At 37.6% G+C, this 21,665-nt stretch overlaps 1 protein-coding gene across 3 annotated transcripts in view; it reads left to right on the top strand.

Moving 5' to 3' along the window:
- PPARGC1A (PPARG coactivator 1 alpha) overlaps positions 1–21,665 on the top strand; it is a 625,128-nt gene that overhangs the window by 312,400 nt on the left and 291,063 nt on the right. Inside the window, exon 1 of one of the 3 annotated variants that reach the window (XM_088131379.1) lies at positions 3,592–3,740. The exons of the other annotated variants lie outside the window; for them this stretch is intronic. Within the exon in view, the coding sequence (XP_087987505.1) occupies positions 3,660–3,740 (81 nt within the window). The 5' untranslated portion in view covers positions 3,592–3,659. Of the gene's footprint in view, positions 1–3,591; positions 3,741–21,665 lie in introns of those variants that run through there. 3 annotated transcript variants of the gene reach the window in all.

Genomic DNA, 21,665 nt, shown 5'->3' with positions numbered 1-21,665 from the left:
AGTGATTGCACAAAGTAGATTCTTAAGTGTACAACTTTCATAGCAAAACATTTTGGCTGTTGTTTTTGTTGTGCTCCTACTTTGGAAGTAATATGTGGTTGCATGCTTGTTTCCCGTCCCATGCTTTTTAACTGGGGAGACTTACTCCTTGTCATTTCTGCTGAGTAAGACCAAAGATTACAAACACCAATAGAGGAAAACATCACATAGGATCAGTGTGCTGGATTTACCTTTTGTTGTGGACAGCTGAGGACCTGAAGGGGCTATAGCATGGAAAATCTTTCAATTTCACCATTGTCAGAGGCTCATTTGGTAGAAACCAAAGGAAGGATTTCATGTCTGCTTCCACAGTTTGGAATGTTCAGGTTGGCTGTTGAATTTCAGGTTCATTCCTTGCTTCTTTCAAGCCAAAAAAGGTGATCTAAGTCAGAAAGTCTTTGCTATGCAAGCTAGTTTGCCTGCTGGGTACATTTCATTCAATTTAAATAAATAAATAAATAAATAAATAAATAAATAAATAAGCAAATAAATAACAGTTAATTTGGCACATTTTGTTTGTTTTTATTGACATACTTTAATTCATGTATGCATCTTTCCCTAAAATTCCCTATAATTCTTTTTGTTTTATTGTCCCCTTGTTTCATGTTCAAACTGTAGTATCACAGAATGTCTTCACACTTCTGACTGCTAGCTGCGGTGAAAGGCAGAATAAAAACAATACTTTCTCTGGCTTCCTTCAACTCTGCAATGGCATGTGGACTCCATTTTCCAAATTCCACCCCAGAGTTACTTGTATTATCATATCAAATGTGTTACTATGCAATATTTGGACCCCCTCCCATAATTCTTATCCTGTTTCTGAATCAGATTGCAATTGCATAGAAAACAGCATGTCACACACTAACTTGCATATTCCCGAAATTAAATTACTCTACTTTGCTGGTACAGTATCATTCCTGTGATGAGGCTTTGGTTTTATGTAATGCCAAAATAGGACATAGCTCTTTCTTTAAAAAGAAGGAGGAGGAGGAGGAGGAGGAGGAGGAGGAAGGCAGATAGCATGTTACATCAAAACAATTTGTATACTGTGGATTCAGAACAGTAGATTTTGTTCTAGTATTTTGACTAATAGTAAAACATGGTTCTGTGAAGGTTGGCTAGATTGATTCCCTTTGATGACCCCTCTTCTCTTTAAGGTGCCTGTTTCCAATGTAGAGTAAATGAAACTACTCAACAATATATAAACATTGTTATGTTTTTTTTTTTAAAAAAAGTTCCACAGATAGAATTGGAACAGTTCCATGTCAGCATACTTTCCAATACCCAAGTCTAAACCCAGTGGCTGCCTCAAATAATTCCTGGCAGAGAATGGAACAGACACAAAGTTCATGGTTCTTACCACACTCCATGGTCATTCACAGGAGGAAGAAAGGTTGGGAGAACATGTGCCTCTTGATATCATAATATGGACCATTTGCAGAGAGACGTCATGATGCATGTAGCATTACTGTGGCTTTTACAAGATGCTTTTTCTGCATGGCCTGAATTCCTACAATTTGTGGCTGTTGGTCCATGGCCCATTCAGAACTCTACCATTTAGGCTGTGGGTAGTCTCTGCAGGATCACAGCAGTGTTGTACCCCATAACATCCCTCCAAAGTTCACAGGAGACCACTGAAAGCCACATAAAACTTCCATTATTTTCACAAGATCTACAGAGCTTCCCAATACCAAGAGGATTGTTTTAAATAATTAAATTGGCCTATGCACAAATCAGTGAATATTAATTTGGTGCTACTACAAATTAATCTGTTGGCAGCTCTGTTGAGCTTTTATACTATCCTGGAGCACAGTCCAAATTATTGAATCGTGCATCCTGTACTACAAATTTTAGACCAACCAGAATTCCTATTTCTCTTCCTATGTTTATATGCAGTATGAAGTATGATTTGCTTATTACATTCTGAAAGCTTTCCATAAGCAAGGGCTATAGTAACTGGGGAGAACAGTGTTTCAACCTGAAACAAATGTCTTTCTTTTCTTGCTGACAAAGTTAAACATTCATAATTTGAATGACACAATTTATAGTGAATGTACAATGTGCTTAAACTAGTGATACCTGTTTCATTATTCTTTTAAAAGAACTGATTTTTAAAATCTCAGTGAGTAATATAGCCATCAAAATCAAATGGAATTTCCTTAAGAAGTGATTCCATCATGACACATTTGGGCAGCAGGGCATGGAGTCTGCTAACTTCTATTATTTCTTCCCCAAACTTGCAAACAAAGGAATATATATTGGGGAAAATACAAGGGTGAATTCTGTTTGGAGTCAGACTGAAATTCTGGTTATTTTTCTTGGCAGCAGAACTCCTAGAAAGTTTTTTTTAAAAATCCCAATTTTGGCATTTCCATTTGATCTCCCATCCAAATACCACCTGCTGTATAACTAGGAGTGTGGGGAAAATGTTTTCAATCCCATGGTTCTGTGTTTAGGAAATGTATGAACAACGAGTTGGGCATATTGTAAACAGTTGTTTTTAGAAAAACAAACACTAGAGAAAGTTACATTCAAAATGGCATATATTAGCAAAAACTGTGAATGACAACAGAAGGTATAGATTTTCTAGTGGATTAAAAAAAAACATACAGGAAGATTGACAGAATGGAATAGTATAGCATAATAATTGAATAAATCCCTGCATTTATAATTTTGGGATGATAAAAAAGGATTTTGGTAGGAAGTGATGGCCTTAATTTTAAGAGTCTTTGTATGCATGTAGTGATTTTGTTTGCATTCCATCTGGCAATCATTTCAAACTAAAGCCAGTTAATATCAAAACTTAGAAAAAGAATCAAATTTAAATTTAGTAAGATTTTTAAAAGCAGTGGTTTCCCTCTTGTGCAGTTACCATCTGGGGTGCTGGTGATTTTACTTTGGGGGAGTGTGACCCAATGCTGTCTCTGCTAAAGGAATGGATATTAATTATGAAGTGGGGCGTGCTAGGAAAAATTCCTGGGATGGTGAGAATTTGGGCAACTGAATAACTGAAGATGAAAAATATATCTGTCTGAATTGCCCCAGATACCTACTCTTATTTTCTCTGCAGTGTGATGGGAATTGGCTCTTCTACATTCAGATCCCTCCTATATTGACTTTTTTGTAGATGTGAAGAGAAGTATCCTAGATGTGGGTTCTCTATTTATAGACTCTGTATTTATTTATTTATCTCTAGGGAAAAAAAAAATCTTGATCTCCTTTCAAGTTCTGTTTCACAGCCTCATTCTCCAGGATTTTGGACAAGAAAAGCATGCTGAAAATCTTTTCTTCACCTCCCCTTTTCTCCTCTTTGCATCTCACTGGACCTCCTTGCCTTTGCCACAAAAGCATTATTTCCTGAGAACTCTCGAGCCAGATCTGTCAGCAAATGTGTTGGGAAGCACCGTTGGGGTTTGGTGCTGATAATTCACTTCCCTCCCTCACCCCAAAGCGGACTGTGCACGTCAAACTCCCCCCACCCCAACCTCGCCGTCTTGTAGCATGACATTTTCTTCATGACAAATTGCTCTGAACTGCACTTGCTGCTGTGGTGGTTAAAAGCCTTACAAAGAGAGACTAAGAGGCATTAGCCAATCGAAGTTGTCCAAGCCACATCTGCTATGGATGAAACACCGATGAGGGAGAATAAGGATTTGGAAGAGGATTGGATCAAAGGGCTACGGAGGGAACCTAGTTGGCAGGTTAGTGCTACCAAGGTGTCTTTGCTTGAAAGCATGCCATTCTCCTGTAAGTGCCTGTAATCTCTCAACTTGGTGGTAGGCTCAGGGCAAATGAAATAATGTTCCATTGATTTGCATCTCAGCAGTTCGTGAAAGCAGAGTTAACAGGGAATCAGTGATCATTATGTTTGCATTGTCTTGGGAAGAATGGCTAGGCAATTCTAAATCTTTTTAGTTCAAATTGCAGCGGGGAGGGGGGAGGAATCAGGCAGAGCTTTGCAAATCTGTAGACATTTCTAAATTTACACTTCTCTTAATAATGGTAGTTACATTAACAAGCTGCAGGTGTGCACTGCACTATTAAAGGAACAATTTTTTTTTTTGCTTTCGCTCTCTGTGCAAATCCAAGTTTAATTCATTATTACAAGAGAATGCAGCACCCACCAGCCATCTACTTTTATAGTGTTATAACTGAGCATGTGTGTGTGTGTGTGTGTGTGTGTGTTGTTTTAACTTTACTTAATGATGTGATTCCTTTTTTTTTTTTTTAATGCATTACATATGCATTATCCCAGACTTATGTGCCTGATTATGCTGGACTAGTGAGTAGAAATGCTCTTCATCCTTAAGGAAAAGGGCAGTTTTCATTAATGGCAATAGTGAATTTTGATACTCTGCAATACCTGGTTCAAATTTTGGGGAATTAGTTGTTTCCATTTCATAAATGAAACCCACCCCCAAGCACCACTGCGTGGCTTTGATTGCTCTTTCCATGACATTCTACAAAAGGATCTCTGCGCTTTCTCCCCTTGCTCTGCTGCATTTTAATTAGACAATCAACAATGCTGAAGAGAGGTGTCATATTGTGGTTTCTTCCTTCTTTAGACCCTCCACACAAGCTTTGGGAGATGTTGTTGTGAACTCATTCAGATAGGACTAACTTGATGACTTTCCATCTTGGGGAACTGCTTCAAAGTACAGGGCTAAGAAAAACTATCATGTTCCACAAAATACCTTCTTCCCCATGACAATGGTTTTTACAAAATGCCAGATTCTCCCCCATTTGGCAGTGAGGAAGAGAACGGTAACAGTAACCTGTATGACTGCAGCATGACCTTGATTAGCCTGGGGGACATCATACTTTGGAATGATGAGAAATTCAGTAAAGAGAAGTTCTGGATTTTTAGGGCTACGTGGGAACTATGTGGTAGATTTGAATCACTATTCTGTTTGAGCATCACACATTGAATAATTAGAATTTGATTTTGCAATATACTCAGTTAGGCTTTTGATTTTTCTAGCCTGCCCCATCTCATAAATTAAAAGGATGTGACAGTCTGATCATTATTGATGGAATAATTTAAATTTGAACTGATAGAAAGGAGGTATCAGTGGTAAAGAAAAGCTGCCTTCTGGAATTAAGAGGAGCCCTGTTCTGAATGGGGTTGTGCCCCCAAGAAAGAGAAGATTTGCAGTTTGGGAGTGCTCCTTGACCCAGAGTTTTTATGAAAGTTTGCTGGCAAGGAGTGTATTTTCACAATTATGGCTAGAACACCCACTGCAATCCTTCCTGAGCCAGGCAGATTAACCACAGTTATTCACACTTTGGTAACTACCCATGATAACTGCTATATATTTTATGTGGGGCTATCCTTGAAACATGTGTAGAAGTTGCAGTTGGTGCAAAATATGACACCTAGGTAACATACAGTATAGCATATATTTGAGTACAGTGACAGAAACTCTTGTGTCGGAAAGGTGCAATTTATTGATTGACCTCGATATGCAAAAGCACCATCAGCCCGGCTCAAGTTGTGAGACTGTTTTGCGGGAATAGATGAAAAATGTGTATGTGAAAGAACCCTAAGCAATGAAAAGCATCACGATCACAATAGTTTGTCAGACCAATAGTTCCTTCCTCTGATGCAAGTGAGATCTAAGACCTCAGACATTTTACAACTTCTTCCCTTGAAATCCTTCACTGGATTCATACCACGCTTGTTTGGCTTTTTTCTTTCATTTCTGTGGATTTAGGGAAAAGGATGTGCACAAATACAATCCAGAACAATAATTATGCTTTTTATAGTCATTGGAAGACACTCCTTTCTGCTCTCCAGTTATGGGCAGATGTCACTTTTCCAGGCAGTAGGAAGACACCATAAGAGCCAGTTTGGTGTTGTGGTGAAGGCACCAGGCGAGAAACCAGGAGACTGTGGGTTCTAGTCCCACCTTAGGCACGAAGCCAGCTGGGTGACCTTGGGCCAGTCACTCTCTCTCAGCCCTAGGAAGGAGGCAAGGGCAAACCACTTCTGAAAACTTGCCAGGAAAACTGCAGGGACTTCTCCAGGCAGTTGCCAAGAGTCAACAGTGAGTCAAAGGTACAGGGAGGGAGGGAGGGAGGGAGGAAGGAAGGAAGGAAGGAAGGAAGGAAGGAAGGAAGGAAGGAAGGAAGGAAGGAAGGAAGGAAGGAAGACACATACCCTAGATTTTCCTCCAATGTCCACACCCGGGGGGGGGGGGGGGGAGGAACTCTACTGGTGTTTCCTGTTTTAACCCAAAAGAAAAAGGCTCAGCTAAAAACTGAGTAGACATTTGAATCTCTACTTTTTCTTCAGTGAAATTTCAATGTAGGACAATCAGTAATCAGATTAAGATATTACTGAATGGTCCTCAGTTCTCTGGTTACCTTGTTAAGTCAGGTGAAAAGGTAATCAGTGTTAACTACAAATATGACAATGAGGAATGTGAGGCTACCCAGCTTTGTAACAATACTGTCTGGATATGTAAGTTATAGAAAGCATTCATCTGAAATAATGTGTACATTTGCTTGTTAATTTGTCCTCCACATTCTGTATAATCTTTCCCAAAGTTTAGCAAATTGCTGTTTTAAATTAATAAGAATTTGGCCTAAAGTAATTCTTTTTTCACATATAATATAATTGGAGAAAAGAAAGAAGAGTACAGAAACTTAATTAGTAGCTTAATGTTTGGATTTAGGATGAGTCGTTTTCTTTGACGGGAATAACATTAATGAATGGGAAACCGTCATATGCAATCTGGTCTTACTTGAGATTTTTTTGAACAGTTGATGTACAAAGTTGAGAACTTGCTTGACTCTCTCAGTGAAAATAATGGAGTGCTTAAAGTCCTACGTAGGCCTATATAGAAACAACTTTATTGGCTGCAGTAGAATTCACTTCAAAGAAAGTAAATGTAGAATTGACACCTAACAGTTATTTTCAGTAATCAAACACGTAAGGAACAAAAGTATTTCTGAATGTAATATGTGGATTCAAAGAATATTTCACTGAAGGTCCATTTCCTCAAAAGTAAGTCATTGCTGTAACAATATAAACTAATAATATAGTCAAATATAGTCCAAAAAACCCCCCACATTCTTAGTTACCAACTCTTTTTGGAAATCCTGCATGATGTGGCCAGTCAACGGGTTTCAAATATTGCCTTTTAAATAAAGATACTACGGAGACTTTTTGAGCAAGACTGTATATATGCATGTGCAGAAGCAATTCTTCCATGTATCCCTGTCAGAAAGTTATGAACAATGTTTATAGATCTTGGTTCTAACTGATTATGAAGAAATGTGTGTAAACCTTTGACTATTTACCATGCTTGATGGGTAACCAAGGCAAGATATAGCCAAGAAGATTATCTGCATTTTGGATAAGCCTAAGTTGTATAAAGTCATGCTGAAAATCTGTGAACTTCAGACTACTGTATAACAATAATAGGACAAGCCCAAACCATATGAATGTTCTAATTCCAGAGCTGCATCTCCAGCAAGGTAATTCTAACTCCTTATTAAACATTTTTGGGGTATCAGTTCATTATTATATTTGCTTCACTATATAGAAATAAAGGGAAAAATGGATACAAAAAACAGGAAAAAAAAACCAAATATATTATAAAACAAATTGTAACTGAACTTTAAGCTCAAAGGAAAGTAATTTGATGTATAGTACCTATTTCATGTGGATTTCATCTTTCAGCCTCTGATGAAGGTAGATTTCTGTTTTAGGAATCTCATACAATAGTTGTAAAACTTTTAACAAGTATCAATCCTTGTTTGTTCAATGATCAGTTGCAATCCCTAGACTGCAAGGTAAATATGGAAAATATTTAGAGTAATTATACAATTTTGATCCGTTTAGTTATGAAACATTTACATTATTGTTAAAAATGTCTGATAAATTCAGTAGTACAGGTAGTCCTCATTTAGTGACCACAATTGGGACTAGTAACTCAGTTGTTAAGCAAAACAGTTGCTAAGTGAAACCGTGACTGTGCTTATGATCTTACTTCAGCTTTTCTTTACTTTACAGAACTGCAAAGGTCATAAATGCGAGGTTTGGTTGAAAAGTTACTTTTTCATCACTGTCGTAATTGTGAATGGTCGCTGTATGAGGCAGCCACTAAACAAGTACTACCTGCATCCTGTAATCACTCAAGTGGAGTTGAAAATGAATGAACATTTTATTACAGTCCAGGAACAGATATAAAAGTAAAAATAATCAAATACAATTTGAGAATACAATAATGTACAATACATTAAGTAAATCACCTACTTCTGTTGTTAGATCTGAACATAGCAAAGCTTTATGGCTTGGGCACAGAATTTGGCTATTGTATAGGTGATTTCAGATTGCTTATCATTTAGGAAAATGTCTAAATATTATTGATCTAAACAGCCAGGCAGTCTATCCTTTAAGAGTTGAGTTAGTGGGGAGCACAATTCCTTATAAAATCCAGACTTCAGGAGGACATGTTCTACGGTTTCAATTTCATCAAAGGCACAAGGGCATCTTCTGTGCAAAAAGGATGTCGGATTAGGTTGTAAATGTGAGGATTGGTCACAAAGTTACTTTTTCATCACTGCTATAACTGCAAACGGTTGCTAAATGAGGCAGTCGCTAAGCAAGGACTACCTGTATAGAGTTATTATAGCTGTGGGGCACCTGTAAGGTTATCCTAGAGTTCCATATTTTCTAGTCTTTGTTTCATAGCCTCTCTTGCTTTATCCAAACTCATGTTTAAAGGGAAATCAGGAGACATACCCAAATGGAGGAGTGGAGTTGAAACAATGAATTCTCATTTAGTTTTCAGGAATTATCTATTAAACCTTGTGTTCTTTGTCAAGCTTTGAATTAATTCTTTTTCTTTTTCTTTTTCGACGAAGAGGCCAAAAAAAGGACTTCTGTGTAACCTGATAATGTTTTCTTCATTTGTTTTGTTTCTGAAACACATTTCCGTGCATCCTCCAGCTTAAAGGGAAAAAAAAAGCAGTCTACACAGAGTTTAGACTGGCACTCAGTTAATGTTTACACATATCAAGTTTCTGATTTTATTTTTTCATTATGGTCGTGTGTGTGTGTGTGTGTGTGTGTGTGTGTGTGTGTGTGTGTATGTATATATAAATAAATAAATAAATAAATAAATATATATGCGGCCTGAGAAGTTGCAAGTGTGCAAATTTCACAAGCTCCAGAGTTTTAGCAAGACAGAGATTTGCTTGAGATTTAAAGTACACGTTACACTAGCAAACTTGGTGATGTAGTGATGATGATGTACAAAACATCTGCGTAGCTTCTGGGCAGTCAATCTTCCCATTGGTCCAAAGTGTTGTCTTACCTGGTCTCCATTACCCCCACTGGTGAGTGTCCTTGTCTTATGTTGCTTGGGTTCCTCTGCTGGTAGAAGCTCATACCATAACTTGCTTCTGTTCCAGTCACTAGCGGGTGATCACGCCTTACTCTAACTTGGGTTTTTTCGCTCCATAGGATTATTCTCTACATTTTGAGATTGGTGGGAGTGAAAGTGATTGCTGGCTTCTTCCTGTGTCCAGAAATGAGTAGAAAAGCTGAGGTGTGAAAGGCCCTCACCAGTTTTTACTCTGTGCCCTTATTTTATATGTATTAGAATTAAATAAATACATCCACCATTTAAACAAATGGGGCTCCTGTTTTTGAGAGGTAGTTTGAGCCTGAAAATATGTGTCAATTTAAATAGTTAATAGGATTTTGTAGTATCAATCTTAATTACAATTAAAGACAGACTAATTCCTAGGATCCCCATAGCAATTATTTTTAATACTTGCAATGAATTAAGTAATTGGCAATTTTTGTCGTGCTTCACACACTCCATTTCTGTGGAGTAGGCTGTTACTGTCTAACTAGAATACAAATAGAATACTTAGACTAAGTGAATCTACCTCGCGTAAGCCACAGAGACTTCATATAGTTCTTCTGGATTCCCAGAAGATAAGTATCTAAACTACTGAAGACCATCTCCATAACTGGATGTCATGAGCCTATCTTCCTTCTTAGCATGCAGCTCAGTGGTACAATAGTTTTGCAAAACTGAATGAATAGACTAGAAAGGACACGATTATTGATTTTAAGGTGGTTATGAAAACTCATAATCCCAACTCCTCTGGCATTCCTCCCTTTGTTAGGCTACACCCAGGATCAGCATCAGGTTCTTCATCTTCTACTGGGGTTTCTTCCAAATTTATTTGGCATCTACTTCAGTCAAAAAAAGAAAGAGAATAGTGCCACTCCATGATTCCTTCGGTTAAACAAACAAACTCTGATGAGAGTTTGAGAATGAACACCCTGCCCAAGGCATTTGAAAACTAAAGGAGCTGCAGTGTTACATTCAGAGAGGGGGTGTGGGGAGGGGATTATTCAACTTATTTAAATGTGGTTGTCAAATCTCTCCTTCCCTCCTTCTTCAGGGACCTTCCCACTCAGCAGTTGATGGCAATGCCCTTCTTTGTGATGTTTGTGTAGGGACTCTATGTTCTAGGTAGCGTATTCCCATACACCACTCCTGTACCTTCTCCTTTGCAAGGTTCAAAGAGATGTGCTTCCAGTGAAACGGGCCGAGTGGTTTATTTTCATGGATAAGGATTCTTTATAATATTCTTAACTAGGACCTGGAGTCCCTCCGAGGCACAGGTTGCTTTTTTTCAAAATCTTTGCTCTTTGACAGTCTCTGCTATTAAGTTACCTTTCCACCTTGATAAATTAAACCCTTGCTAGCAGCATTTACTTGGGAAAACTGCTGGCTGTAGACTTATTTAGGCAGAAATTCTTTGTTAGAATATAGGTGAAAGTTAAGGTCACTCTGGCCCAATTTTGTTTTAATTGCTTATTCATGCTTCACATGATCACTTTTCCTTCTCCCTTGACTCTTGCTGTTTCCACAGGACCGTAGGGGTGATCCAAGATAAATAAGGGGCAAATGGTGACATTACATTGTCAATACTTTGCAAATATAGGAAGCGGAGTTGCTGAATCTGCTCCAAGAGATCTACCTGTACTATTTTTATAACTTTGGAAGCAGTATTTGTATCTTAATTCAACCTGACATATTCCACTTTCAACTCTGCTGAATAATATATTGCCTTTTTTGTTTGTTTGTTTCTACCTAGAGTTTCTTATTCTGATATTTGCAAGTTTTGTTCATACTGTCAGGAAAAAACATATATGCGTGAATCTTCCTACACAAGCTTGTGCACACTTTTAATCAATACATTTCTGAATGTATGTTTTCACTATATGGAAATTTTGTACAATTTTCTCATAACAAATGTATATTTTGTTTCTGCTGTTCTGTAGTGTCTACATTTTTCTGCATAAATTGTGACAAAATCAAAGCATGGATATGCATTATGGGTATCTTTTTATCTATATACTGAGATGCTTCAAAACAATATATTCATACCAAAATTATAATACGATAATTTTCTTATCCAGTACTGTCTGTTAGATACAGGAATGCTGTAGCTAAGATGAACCATTGCCTTACATTAGGGATGTAGTATAATAATACAAATAAATAGGGATAACACTGTCGTATCTTAAAGCCAACTGAAGTAGACTGGAGCTTTTATTATGGGCTCTAAAATGTTAGATCCAGGATATGGACAAAGCAGATAATGATGGTGTTTTCACAAAATAATGGTCATTACATTTTTTCCCTTACAAAAGAGAAAAGGTCGTATGTGAAGTTACCCTTTAAAAACAAATTCAACAAGGAACTGGAAAATAACAGGTTTCTTAGCATAGCTTCTTTCCAGATAAAGCATTATTAGAATCACAGTGATTAAACTTATAGAATATCCAAACTGTCTTAAACTTTTTTTTTACTGCATGGTTCTTGCCTCTAACCTTTTAGAGATGCTTGAAAGGTCAACAAACTAGCAAATCTCACGTGCATAGGACATTGATTCTAAAAACTTCGTGTGTGTACAGTGTCTCACTGAAGGCTTCTATGAAAATAGAAGAGGAGAAATGGACCCTCTTGAAAAGGAAAGATGTCTTAATTCCCTTGTAGAGATGTCCTATAACTGCTCAATTTACTGTTATATGGATTAATGAGTAAATCAAACTTATGGACGATACAAAAAGGGTGTTCAGGTTGGCAGAATCCTAAACAGATTTTGAAGAGTGCCAAAAATATGCATGAAGTGGATATACTATTGGAATACTCCATAGAATGAAGTAACATGATGCTCACCGTGGTTAAAAAAAAAGAAAAGTCAAACCGTGCCATCTACTTTTGGGTCTGACCATTCTTGCACTTAACTTCACTGGATACTTAAATCACTGATGTCTGTCCCTGTTTATTTAATGGGTCTGAGCTTTCATTCAGTTCATTTGAAAAACACTGTAAAACATTCTGAGCTTGTTTGTGTGTGTGTGTTTGTTGAACAACATGTCCTTAGGTAGATATCTCTGTTCCTCTCTCTCATCCTGCTTAATTTATGCATGGAAAATTGCATTCTGATTTTCCAAATAATATAATCTCTTTTCATAGTAGGCAATCTTACTTCAAAGTGTTTGGGCAACTAATACCGCTGAGCTGCAGAATAGCCACCTTTTAGTAATAGAAATGACATATATATTAAAGAAAAGGCCTGAATAAGTCTTTCCATTAGTATCCACCAGATTCTCCTTAACAGGAGTTGTGCAAAAAATGTACTAATGGATTTTATCCTTAGGTCATTTCCGCACTATTGACTTATAACGTCTTTATAGCATTGTTGAAGTGATATAAATCCTCTCCTCATTATGTTATTTTGACATAACAATGGTTGGAAGACTAGAAGATGCTATAAATTGCTACCTCAGAAATGAGCTTAATCTACCTATTAACCATGGTGAATTTGCTTGATCAATTTAACTAGAGGAGGAAAAAAAAGTGTTCAAAAGTTAAGCTTCTAAGCAGTGGTCAATACTATTAACCTTGGATGGGTTCACAGTTGATGCTAATGCTTTCTGGAAGGTAGGTAAGTCCTAGAGGTGGTGCATAAGGGTTTCTGCTTTGCTCTTAGCCTCTGCCATGGAGTGAGACCCTATGTTGTCTTCCATAACACCTGAGAATGATAAGAAGACATTTGTTGATGATAAATAGCCCCATGTCTCTTTTCCAACCTAGTCCAGGGAGACTGAAGTCAACAATAGCCTGGATAGGGGATAAACAGCAGAGTCATTGGGTAGGGATTTAAGAGTTTTAGATGAGGTATCAGCCATCAAGGTGGGGATTGGTATGGGGAGGACCAGATTCAGTGTTTGGAAGCACTCCACAATTTGGTACAGTCTGGGGTTTTGATCTGGTTTGTGGTCCTGCTCAAGAGTAACTTCGACCATCTTAGGATCATACACAAGCTGCATTCATTCCAGAAGTGAAATTTTACACTGGATTGGATTACATGGATAAAATCTATATGCGCCTGCCTTTGAAAAGTTTTTGGAAGCTTTAATTTGTTCAGATGAAATAACCTGTCTGAATTTGGCAGGACGGGACTCCTTTTTGATGCTAACAATGTCCTCTGGGAGTGATTCAACTATTATCTTTTAAAGTTGGACAAGATCCTAAAGGGCTGGGGGGTGTTGTTTTTTGTTTTTTTGCAGCACAACTACTAGTCCAATATCTTCTGCATATCTACCACTGTTATAATTAACAAGTGACAGACATAGATTATGTAACAAAGATTGCAAGAAATATGGTCATCCTTCATTGAAACTGTTGTGTAAAACTTTATATACATATACACATGTATTAGCAGATAGATAGATTGACAGACAGACAATTTATTGTATAAATTACTTTACATATTTGAATTGGTTGCCATTTTCTTCTAAACACTTCCTTAATCGTTTGAATCAAGACCTTTGAATATTCCTAAATATGGTAATGTTTTCTCTGAAAAAGAAAATTATAAAACAGATTGTGATTGGCCTATAAGGGCCAGATTTTTGGCACACCCTGTATCTGTGTGTGTGTGCGCGTGTGTATATATAGTAGATGTGTGTGTGCACGTCTGTGTATGTTTTGTTCATTTTTTTCTCTTTTTCTCTTCTTTCTATTTCTATTGCTGCTTTCTTCTTCTTCTTCTTCTTCTTCTTCTTCTTCTTCTTCCTCTTCCTCTTCCTCTTCCTCTTCCTCTTCCTCTTCCTCTTCTTCCTCTTCCTCATCCTCTTCCTCTTCCTCTTCCTCTTCCTCTTCCTCTTCCTCTTCCTCTGTAAAGGCCAACCCTCCCTCAATTAACAAGCTATGGTGTCATGTTCTAAAATATTATATTAAAAAAATATCTCTATTGCTATTCTGTCATTTTTGAAACTGTTAAAAATAACAGGAAAGTAAAATGCAAGGGAACTAAGTTGGCTCTTTGTTGCAGGTACTTCCATAGTAAATTGTTTCATAGTTATTTTTAACTGTTTAATTTCTCATAGAAGCATTTTCAAGTATTTTATCAACTCCAGAAATAGGTTCTTGCGTTCTCTCCCTTTCCCCTCTTTTATAATTTTATATATTTATCTGTCTCTTCATAGCTGGATTTAGAAATGGCTCTAAAATGGATTTTTATTACTTTTTAATTGAGATGTTTATTTTTCTTAGCATATTAAAATAATATTTGGGACAATTGATTTTTTAAACTTAATAACAAGGCTTATAGAACAGATAAATCTGAAATTAATAGCTATGAAAACTGTCATTTCATATGGGATAATTTAAAGTTTTTTTTTTATCATTTGTTCATCATAAAAAGTAAACCTACTCCATTGCTAATTTTAATTTTATCAAGAAGATAAATAGTTCAGGCTAATGAAAGTATAGATATTCAATGCCAAAGGCATTTGTGGGAATCTGTTAATCATTTAACTCTGTCACAGCGAATGTTTTGTCTTCATACACCAATTAAAACAGAAAATTTCTTCCACTAAAATGGGTGCTGTTCTTTGTTGCCTAAAGCAAGTTAAAACAGCATTTGTTTAAAATCAAAACAGTCTTCAGGTAAATAATTAATACGGGGGTCTAGAACAATATCTTCAGTGTGGCTAGGCAAATAAGCATTATACATGTTTTAGAGTCAATGGAATTCTTCCTTGGGCTAAAAAAATAATTTTAAAAATTGTCTCTGTCTTTACTGTTCACTATTGCCAGACAACATTAAGATCAATGATGTTTATTTCTCCATTAATTTGGTTAGAATTTAAGGCATAACATGGTAAAAGTAGAAGCCCTATTACAGGATAATTAAGTTAAAAATCTGTGTCTTGCACAAGAAATCTCAGATTAAATTCAGAGACATGCTGATTGTTTTAAAATAACAAATTGATGACTAAGAATTTCTGAAACATTCTCTTTTCAAAGCGCTGGGCCATCCATTACCCAAGCCTTTACAATGCATATTTAAATAAATTTAGAATATCACCAAAGCATTGCTGTGGTTTTTTTTCCAGATCTGTGCTATGACATATAATAATCATTGGGATGTTACTGATTTTATGACTCTCGTAGTATTACAGACAGTAAGAAAGTACTTAAAAACAAATGGAAATGTCTTGATTACAAGTGTGAAGGAAAGAGCTTGAAAAATAATCTAAAATTGATGTAGATATAAATCATGTTTGTAGCACCAATTATTTCAGAACCATTTCACATCTGGCTTTCATCTACAGTTTTTCTTAAAGAAGAATTTTCCTATTTAGTTTTTTTGGAGTTTAGAGCCTTCTGAGATTTGGGATTCTCATATGAGGGAAAGGGTTTTATCAAGAACTTGCTCAGTTATGTTCTTGGAGACACAGAGCAACTAAAAGAGAAATAACAAATTCCTCTCCCAGTGATGACTTGGACAGTCAGTGTTTTCAAAGAGTAAATAGTGATCCTTTTCCATAGGATTTTGGGGAAGTAAGACTTTGAGACCTTGGATTTAAGTCATGTCTGGGAATGTGGAATGGGTAATGGTTCTTAGAGAATCCTCTTGATGTAGAGAGGAGGGAATCATGTCTTATGCAATAGTGAACTTAGCTCTAAATGGAATATGCAAAACTTGAAAATATAAAACTCAGGGTATAGAGCAGGATCTTGAACAGAAGAAAGAGCATACAGCTATGCTAGGTCAGGGCATCCTCAGCAAAAAAGTGAAATTGATGAACAGGCACCTAGTCATGTAATTTGACCAGAGCCCCACTTTTCTTTTGCTGAATAAGATAAAAGGGGATGAAGGTAAGATTTGCAACTGAGTGTATTTCTTTGTCTTTTCTGTTTTTGAACACACAAAAATACATACAACCAGGAATGGGAACCCATTCCTCTAGAGATGTATGGATGGATAATGGAAGAAAAAAATGCATGGTTGATGGACAGCTAGGTGGACTCTTGGGTGAGTAATTTCAGTTAAAATCAGTGAAAATTTGGAAATTAACATGGTAGAACAATAGCAATAGCAATAGCAATAGCAATAACAATAATAATAATGTCCTTGGGAAGAACTTGATAGGTGGATAAAAACACCAAATCCAGTCTAAACATCTGGCTGACTGTGCAACCAACAACAACAACAATAACAATGTTACAACTGCACCAGACAGCTGAAGAAGAAGAAAGGGCATTGGAAGAATATCTGAAGGAGAATGAAGAAGATGCACTGCAGCTAGTACACCATGAAGGCTTACTGAGTACCAAAGAAACCAAACTGGCCTATGAAAAAGACCAAATGAAGAATAGAAAAGCAACATGGCAAGACAAAGTATTACATGGCCAGTACACACACACACACACACACACACACACACACAACTGGCAGGCAAAGCAGAAAACAATAAGACCTGCCAAGACAGCTAAGAACAGGAAAGTTGAAGAAAGAGGCTAATTCTGGCTGCACCAGACCACGCCTTAAGAACAAATGCATACAAAGACAGAACTGAGAAGACAGCAATAGACAGCAAAAGCTGAAGAAACAGGGGACCACCTTGCACAGATTGACTACAAACAATGGCATGACAAAGTAGCAACAATGGTGCATTGGAATATCTACAAGAAATACCATTTGCCTGCAAGCAAGAACTGGTGGGACCAAAAACAAACAAAGTAATAGAAAGTGAAGAAGCTAAAGTGCTCTGGGACTTTAGAGTTGAAACAGACAAGCACCTCCCACATAACACCCAGACTTAACAGCTGTTGATAAGAAAGACAAAGAAGTCTGGATAGTAGACATTGCAATGGAGACAGAAGAACAGAAGAGAAAGAACTGGAGAAAATCACAAAATACAAAGACCTGCAGATAGAAGTAGAACGACTATGACAAAAGAAAGCAAAGATAGTACCAATAGTTATAGGCACCCTGGGTACAATCTCAAAACATCTGGAGCACCACTTGAAGACCTTTGGCATTGACAAAATCACCATCAATCAATTGCAAAAGGCAGCTTTACTTGGAACAGCTTATATCCTGTGATGATACCTCTAACTCCATCAAAAAACAACATCTGCCTACCCCAGATCCTTAGGAAGAATGCCAAATCCAGTCTAAACATCTGGCTGATTGTGCAACCAGCCAATGATGATGATGAGGAGGAGGACGACAACGACGACGATGATGATGTATTTTAGGACTTAGCAAAGGAGTTTTGCTGCTAAGGTTTAAATGGAAAGGGCACTTTTGATTTAAATTTCTGAATGGGGCATGTACCAAATTTGAATTTCTAGTAATGGGAACCATTTCTTCAAGAGTTTTGGAAAATCTGGTGTGGTGTGTGTTTGGGCCATTCAACAGCATTTTAACCAATAATTATGAATCATTAGATTGTCAAAGAAACACTCTATCTGTTACAGTGAGGGCACCAGAAATATATTTTTGCTATTACTAATATTCCTCCTGTGTCAAAGGTTGGAAAATTCCCCTCTCCAGTATGCTAGCAAACAAACCTACAAGGTTTATAGTTAATAGAGCCATGGAAATCTTTCAAAAGATATGCTTGACAATGTGCAAGGGTCCATGCCAAACAACTTTATTTAGATTTTTGAAGAAGCTACATCTTTTTCCAGTGCTGTGTAGTTCCACTGCTGCTCTTAGCTGCCTCTTCATGTTTTATCATGCACAGCCGATTCACTTCACTGAAGAAAGGCACAATATTCAAATTTTGCTTATGACCCATATAGGTCTAAAAAACGGAGGAGGACCAGAATAGGCGGTTTTGTTTTGGTTCTCTTCTTCTCCTTTTTCATAATCAATTTTTATACTGTTTGGACTGTATTTTTAATATTTTCCAACTATTTTTGAATAAGAAGGATAAAGCAGGATAAAAAATATATTAAATCATCGTCGTCGTCGTCGTCAATCCAACACCCCCAGCCTTTTCAGCATATAACGTTTTTCTCCCTCTGTGAAAAGTCTATGCAGAAGAGTGGGGGTTTCAGGAATAGGTGGAAAGGTTTAGACTTCCCACCTCACTGACAATGGTCTGGAGGCAGACGGATATTCCGAAGAATAACTTTTGAGTACATGAGCAATGGCATGCTATATTTTTAACACAGTTTCAGGTTGAGGTCATGGGTGCCTGCCATAAACCAGGCACCCATGACCTCAAGCCAGTTTGAGATTATGTCTCAACTCTCAAGCCAGTTTGAGATTATGTCAAACTGATGGCACGTGCTCTTTGAGGTCATAGTGCAAATACCACTCTTGCTTGCTTGTAAGATCTGACACAAGTACATAAGTAGCAGTATTTGTGTCAAGATGCACATTTCATCATTTGCCCCCTTATTCCCCCCAGCAGATGTTCATGTCTGAGATACATCCTAAAGGAAGAATCCTTGTGTTTCTGAGATAGATCAGTCACCAGTTGGAGCCAGAATGAGTCATCAGATTGCCTGTTAATTCCAGTACCTACTGTATCTTGGGTTTTAGGTAAAATACCACGGGAATTAGTTGAGAGCTAGAATTATCCATGGCATCAATAACTGCCTGCCTCTTTGAACCAAGTGTGATATACACAAAGCAAGGGATTTCTTAAGCTGTAGAATAGGCAGAGTTGCACACTCATTTTAGCAGGGGGCAATGAACCACTCTTGTAGCTTCAGTCTAGTGAGCAAGAAAGATTCATAACTTGTACTATACTGAGCGTTCAGCCAATTTGAACCTGCTAAAATGTGAGAGCCTGATTTTTTTTCGTTTTTTTTTTAAAATCCTGATCTTCATAATGGCGGAATCCTTCAGTGCAGAAAGAGAAACTGAAGCCCAGTTCCAGGCTTGTGAGAGGCAGCAGTTAAAAGAGAAACACCGTACCTTCCAGCCCACATACAGTAGACTAAATAGAACGGTGGAACTGATAAGAGTGGGCTAGAGAAAATGAAGGAGGCTGATGAAATATTTTCACTTCCTGTTTTTAGCCACATTTTGAAAGAACTCCTTTTCGATATGAACACTACATCCCCAGAAATCTTTTCTTCAACTTATAGATGATTCATGGAAGTCATCCTTCTTACTGTCCTATCCCAGGCCAGACATGCACATACTCTGAGAAGGACCTTTACTTAGGATCTTGTGGGTCAGGGTTCCAAGGAACAGTTATCACAGGCAACAAGTTCAGGAGACACGTGCACAGACTTCTGGCTAGTGGAATGGTTGTTCCCAATGGAGAACTGCTGGGCTGGGATGACCAAGGGCAGGCAATCTGGTGCAGAAGCACTCTTGTTGCACAAGAAGCTTTGCAGCTCTCCTCTGCCCTGCTCTGCACTCAGCCCTACATGTTTTAGTGGTGGGAGGAGGTCCTGGATCATCTGCTCATCTGCTGCTTCCAACTGACTTGGCCATATTAGTCTCAGCTGCCTGGTTGCTATTTGAGGCTGGTAATTGTCTGGGACACTCTAAGCAGCTTCCTTCATCATCACACTCACCCACTGATATTTTGAGTAGATCCTGGAGGATGACCTGTATATCATGGATAAGATTAGGGAAGCTACAGCAGCTTAAGGGTAAAAAAGAATTAGTTAAGCAGCAGAATCTATGATCCAAGATGCATAGTCACAATAAATTTTACGCAGTGCATTCCTGCAACTTCAGTCAGCACCTTTCTTCAACAATACACTATCTTTAAAAGGTGTTTCCTCCCAGTTTTGATAGTTGTCTCCAGGAACCAATGCTGGCCTGCTGAAGAACAAAAGGCATTAAAATTGGGTGAAACTTGTTCTCAGGATTTCACTTTTCATGAAACCCATACAGATTGGATGCTCCAGATGTTTAGTACATCACCGTCCTTAATCTGGTCTTGTTTTTATCCAAGAGGGTTTGGGGCACTGCAGAACACAACAAATTAAATATTTATGTGGGAAACCCATAGATAAGGATTCTCAGCCTTTATTACCCCGTGTATTCACTGAGAAAAAGTCATCATGTCATCTCTGCCGTGAGATTGTACTCCACATGCACAGATTCTATTTGTTCAAGAAAAAGTAGCAGGAGAAACTGGCTGGTGGTTTTCTAAGGAGAGTTGTTTCCAGTAGCTTCTTCCACATATTGTTTGGATTGCCAAATTGGAATTGATTTCTCAATAAAAATGGACTTCTGCATCCCAGACGTAATCTGAAACAGCCACGGCGAACCTGTTTTCATTCCCATCTTCGTTTTGTTTTGATTTTGGATGCTTTTCTCTGATTGTTACAACTGTCTTCCTAGGATCATTTCTTCACTTGGTGGCAATACAAGTTCCTCCCTGTTATTAAGTAAATGTATCACTTTCCAGCATAACAAAAACAAAAATGGACCTATCAAAGGGAGTTTACAATCTGAAATTTGACAGGATGATTACACCCTTGAAAAAAGCAACAGCAAACCACTTCCGTATTGTTGGAAAAGAAATGAATGGACATTTCAGTGAAATTATCAGGAGTCGAGCTTGACTCAAAGAACTTTAGAGTGCCTTTGCGCTGATTTGCTTATACACCACTCTTTATATAAACAAACACAACAGGGATGAGAGACATAAATAGAAATATAAGAGACAGACAGGGATAAATCATGTATCAGAAAAACAATCAGCTGTGGGATATAGTAACAAAGAACAGTTCATCCAAATGTTGGGGCATTGCCCATTTATCAAGGGTGCTCTCAGCATTGATAAGAGAATCGTTTTCTGATCATGCATCTTGCATAACTAGGATGTTGTCATGTATTTTTGATACTAATCCTGAATGGCATTGCATTTTTTTAAGAGGTAGATTTTTTAAAAGATTGAACTCTGTTTAACAAACATTATCAAGTAATTGAGCAACATCAATCTGTGATGCATAGAGAAAAATAAATAAAAATCCACTAAAAAGTAAAACAAGAATGCCTGCTAAATTTAACTGGCCAGAGTAAATAAAACAGCTGGGTCAGAGGACAAGCAGATAGCTTAGCATGCCATCTTCCCCAGGGGCTAGCCACGCACCCCCCTTAAATGCCCTTGCATTTAATCTGGCTACCATTCTCTTCTTCCTGAAGTCAACTTGGGACATAAAGTGTCTTAGCTGTTGGAAACTAGGGAGAATCTGAGAAGGTCTTGGCAATGGTTCCAGCATCCTTGGAAGCTACCTGAGAAGGTTCTTCCATAGGTCTGTTCATACTGGTATAGGTAGTTGAAAAATGATATGGAAGAA

The sequence above is a fragment of the Python bivittatus genome, unplaced genomic scaffold (genome assembly GCF_059951505.1).
Source record: "Python bivittatus isolate LINGU-HERP-01145 unplaced genomic scaffold, Pbiv_v1 ctg000960_np1212, whole genome shotgun sequence".
In the NCBI taxonomy this organism is placed as follows: Eukaryota; Metazoa; Chordata; class Lepidosauria; order Squamata; family Pythonidae; genus Python; species Python bivittatus.
Note: the sequence above shows the minus strand (reverse complement) of the source record. Positions and strands in the feature narration are given on the sequence as shown.